We start from the raw sequence: 4,696 nt of genomic DNA, 5'->3' as shown, positions 1-4,696 counted from the left end.
TTATTATTAATGTATTAAACTTATTTTAATATTTATTATTTATATATTTAAAAATTATTTATTTAGTTTCATCATAAATAATATTTTTAAATTTAAATAATTTATTAATTATTTTATAATTATTATGCCATATATTCAATAATTTATTAAAAAAAGAATATTAATATAATGAATAAAAAATTTTAAAAAAATATTATTTAAAGAATATGGACAAATAAATCTCTAACCAATTTAAATTTAGAGACAATTAGGTCCCTGTTCATTTTTGAACCTGGCACGTCAACATTTTCCGTTCAGAGTTGACGGAAAAATATCCACAAGGACCGCGTTGGGTCACGGAAGTAAATGACAGGGACCGAAGTGAAACATTTTTATGGTGAGAGGTCGCGTTGTCATTCTGAGAAATGGATAGGGGCCGGGTTGGTAGTTCACTCTATTGATAATCTTAATCTATATTCTAAGGACACTTGATAGCAAAAATTTTTTAAAAAATAATAAAAGAACATGTTAAAAATAAAAAAGAATAGAACAATTAATAAACTACTTTTTTTTTTGTTATTTTAAATTAATATATTATTCATATACAGGTTTATCTTTTTTTAGTACGTGTATACATCCATTACTGAAAAAGTTTTTTTTTTTTTTATCCCTTTTAGTTTCTAAATCTCTTTGGGGTTATCAAATGTTCTAGTTCAATAGTCACCCAAAAAAACAATAAAAATGTTCTAGTTCAATTGAATTTCGGCCTAGTCAAGATTGGGTACTACTCGATATGCATATTTATTTATTTTGTTTTTAGTAAATTTTGATTGGTTTGATATTTATAGTACGTGAATGAAATTTATTTCTCTTTTATAGATGCTAATTTCACCGATTACATCAAAGATGCTATTTTTGAACGAGTAAAAAAGAAAAAAAAAATTGAAATATAAATTGAAATTAAATTACTTGAAATCAAAATTACAAAAAGCGAAATAAATGACTTTAAATTAAAAGAAAATAATAAAATATCTCTAATACAGTCAAAGGATTTTGAATTCAAAAGACAATGTAAAAATGTTAAAAGAAAAAAAAAAGAAAATATTTGCAGAAAAGAAAAATTACAAGGAATTTTAAAAGAAATGTAAACACAATGGAAGGACTTCTACATAAAAGATATTCGAGACAGACTCAATAAGTCGCTAGGATATGAGCGAGTGTGAGTGCTTTCTGAAAACGAATTCCAACCCTTAGCTCTTCGGTTACTTCTCTATTTATAGACATCTTCGACCATTCCTTTCTTGATACATCGCTATATACAATTATCTCGTCAATAATCGTTACCGCCAAAGACACTCTATTCTCTGCGACATCAACCTCCTCTTTGACCATATCCTTTTAATATGCCACACCTTCGACCATTTCTTTCTTGATACATCGTCGTATACAATTATTTCTTCAATAACCATTCCGCCAAAGACACTCCACTCTCTGCGACATCAAGCTTCTCTTCGGCCATATCCTTTTAATATGCCATAGTTCTTTATTGATTTGACGCCTTAATACCGAAATATTCAAGCTTTTTGACGCTTCACATCTGTTTTTGATTGAATCTTTCTCGTCGACATCGACACCAAATGACATTGACACACCTTTGTCTACACAAAATGACTTCAACCCAATTTTTCTCGAGTAACAATTTTAATAGTGTGTAACTGAGTACTTAACCACTTTCAAAGAGGTTCCAATTTGTATTTGGAAGTTAATCAACAATGCAATATTTTTTGCACTAAGCAATAATCGAAGTCTAAACTTATCGAACACTGACTTATTAAAGAGTTCAATAATATCTTGTCAAAAATATTATTTTTGACATAATAACATTCTTACTAAATATAAATAGATTTTCGATTTGGTGTAGTAGATTAAATGAGCAACTATAATTTGATTAGATTGCATTGCATTTGAACCCAAATAAGTGTACATTTAGAACATTCTAGATAATGTTATAAAAAAAATAAGTAAACAATTCACTTATTGCCACCATGAAGCAAAGACCAGCATCAAAGAAACATATGGCCAGAGAGGATTTTGAACATTATTCACATTTCCATCCAAGAGGTGGATCCATAAATGTAATGTAAATTACAGGATACACAACTTTTGGCTAGTTATCCGAACAGAGTATTTCACTTAATACAGATTTCTTGCTACCTAAGAAACAAACTTAACCTATAACATAGAATTATCACCTCCAACAACAATTAAGCTTTGTACCACTAGGTGTCCAGGTGAGACCAGTTACAGGAATCATACAATGCTGCATTGGCCTTTAACTCATCACACTTCTAATCATGGAAAAAAAGGAAGATAATACAAGGAACAAGGCACAATAAATATAGCAACACATCAGTTGGACCAGACATGAACCAGACCGTGGCTATTGCCCGTGTAGATCTCATTGCGCTCTTCATCGTAGAAGAGAGCAGTAATATCTTCCAAAGCTTCTGCAACTGTGCTCCTAGTTTTGGTGTCATGTTTTTGTTTCCTCGTGTTACGACAGCTACCTGAACAATCGTCGCCGCAACTACATTGGTTTACAATGGGAGAGCTGTTGCTTGCTTTTATCTTCGCAAGGCACTTACCAGTTAGAATGTTGCTGACATTGATGGATCCCGCTGGATTAAAAGAAAGCAGAACTTGTTAGTTATGCACCTTCAATGATAAGCGCTCCCTTGAAACAACACTGGAAAAGAAATATTACATGACATGGGAAAGGGACATTTAGCAAACCCAGCTTTTTGTGTGTCTTGAAGTTGAGGGGAGTCTATAAAGTAAAAACATTATGTTTGGTTCCATTTTGCATTTTCAAAGTTACTATTGGGGTTTCCAAAATTACTTTTGACGAAAGTGAATCTAAAGATACTTCTCATTTTGCCAAAAGTATTTCCAAAATGAAATTCACTATTACCCCCAATATTATATTGTTCGCCTTTAAAAATTATGCTATATCCTTTAAGTGGTTATGTTTGAAAAGGTAAATTTTACTTTATCTATCTGAAACAAAACTCCTCTCTGGAACTTACTTTCGAAATATTCAAACTAAACACAAATCAATTCCTTCCCCTTTCATAGCAATTTTTTCATCCTAGTTCTTTAAATGTAATTTTCCAAAAAACTAAACCAAACAAATTTGATGTTCAATGATTTAGGCGAGTAAATAAGTGAATAATAATTGGCACAAAGCCCCAATATGGAGCCAACTGAGCAGATATTTTTTAAAAGGAAAAAGAAAAAAAAGAAAAAAGAAAGAAGTACCATTTCCTTCAGATAACGAATCATCAGAATCAGCCTTGCAGTATGATATGATGAGATCCTGGTCACTGGTTATATATATGTTGTTTGTGTTGCAATCAGGATGCCACAAGAGGTGATCTTCAAAAGAAGTTACAAGTTCTCCACGGAAGTTCCAGACAGCCACAGTTCGATTTCGAAATGTAAGAAACAATTGATTCTCATACAGGAATATAAATGCAGATGGTGTCATAAATTCACTTCTACTGACTTCTGTTATCTCAAAAGTCCGCACCTAAGGTTAATTAAAGAAAGTTAGATAGATATCATGATGTAGGACAATGTGTACAACTATCTGGTAAACAGAAAAATTACATCAAGAATTTGGAGGTTCTCGTTTTCTTGCTTCACAAGAAGCTTTTCATTGAACTGTTCTATAAAATCCACCTTCTTATTCCGATGAAGGAGATGATTGAAAGACTTCAAAACAGTACCATCTTCTATTGAAAGAATTTTAAGTGGGACATGGCTGCTTGATTTAGCAAAAATCAACAACATGATCCCCGGACTGACAAAAGAAAAACAAGATTAAGCAGCATAAATAGTGTAAGGCACAAAATTAAATAAAAGACACACAAGCACAAAAAGGAAAACCACCTGATCTTAATCTCCTGTACATTTTTATCTGAAATGGAGTATAACATTGTATAGTTTTTTAGGTCAAACACCTTGTAGATGCTACAGAGAAAAAAAACCCAAATAAAAGTAAGTCTCAATCAAGAATTCATTATATCTCTACCAGGGGAAAGAAGACGACAAAAAGGGAAAAAAAAAAAATCAAAACAGAAAAGTATTTTACCTATCCTGAGCAGAGTACGTGAGTACCTTCCCGTTTACATCATCAAACTCCACAAAACCTGGCCATTTCAATGACTCAGATTCGAAAAGAGCAAAACCAGCATCTGATTGAACCCGTCTTATATATCTGAACAATGTAGATAGATATTTTAGCAAGCAACACAATAAATAACACAAAATTGGACAATCAGCTTTTGCTATCTACTACACTATCTGTTTGCAAGTTTAGTGATATTGTTAACTTGTCTGTGTGTCTTTCTATCATTCAGCATGAGAACCAAGGGTAGAAGTATTATTTATAAAAACATGCAGAGCTATACTTACTCAATCCTTGTGCTTCTGCATTTCAAAGAACTGTAACTGTCTGAAGCATAGACAGAAACTGTGATAAGTGAATCATTGTTCTTGTTGTAAAACAAGCTTCTGATAACTTCATCTGGAGTGATATTCAAGAAGCATATCCGTTCATTGGTCTCTGCAATTGTAATGTGTAAAATACATCTAATATCTACTTTTATGTCACAAAATAAAACTGTACATTGTAGTAACATATAATGTTATTGAA

At 31.7% G+C, this 4,696-nt stretch overlaps 1 protein-coding gene across 1 annotated transcript in view; it reads right to left on the bottom strand.

Moving 5' to 3' along the window:
- LOC107609277 overlaps positions 2,045–4,696 on the bottom strand; it is a 5,639-nt gene continuing 2,987 nt past the window's right edge. Inside the window, exons 3-8 of the mRNA XM_016311163.2 lie at positions 4,456–4,611; positions 4,133–4,258; positions 3,931–4,011; positions 3,649–3,841; positions 3,298–3,568; positions 2,045–2,657 (exon numbers count right to left, since the gene is read on the bottom strand). Coding sequence (XP_016166649.1) covers positions 2,389–2,657; positions 3,298–3,568; positions 3,649–3,841; positions 3,931–4,011; positions 4,133–4,258; positions 4,456–4,611 — 1,096 coding nt within the window. The 3' untranslated portion in view covers positions 2,045–2,388. The remainder of the gene's footprint in view (positions 2,658–3,297; positions 3,569–3,648; positions 3,842–3,930; positions 4,012–4,132; positions 4,259–4,455; positions 4,612–4,696) is intronic.

The sequence above is a fragment of the Arachis ipaensis genome, chromosome B07 (genome assembly GCF_000816755.2).
Source record: "Arachis ipaensis cultivar K30076 chromosome B07, Araip1.1, whole genome shotgun sequence".
Taxonomy (NCBI): Eukaryota; Viridiplantae; Streptophyta; class Magnoliopsida; order Fabales; family Fabaceae; genus Arachis; species Arachis ipaensis.
Note: the sequence above shows the minus strand (reverse complement) of the source record. Positions and strands in the feature narration are given on the sequence as shown.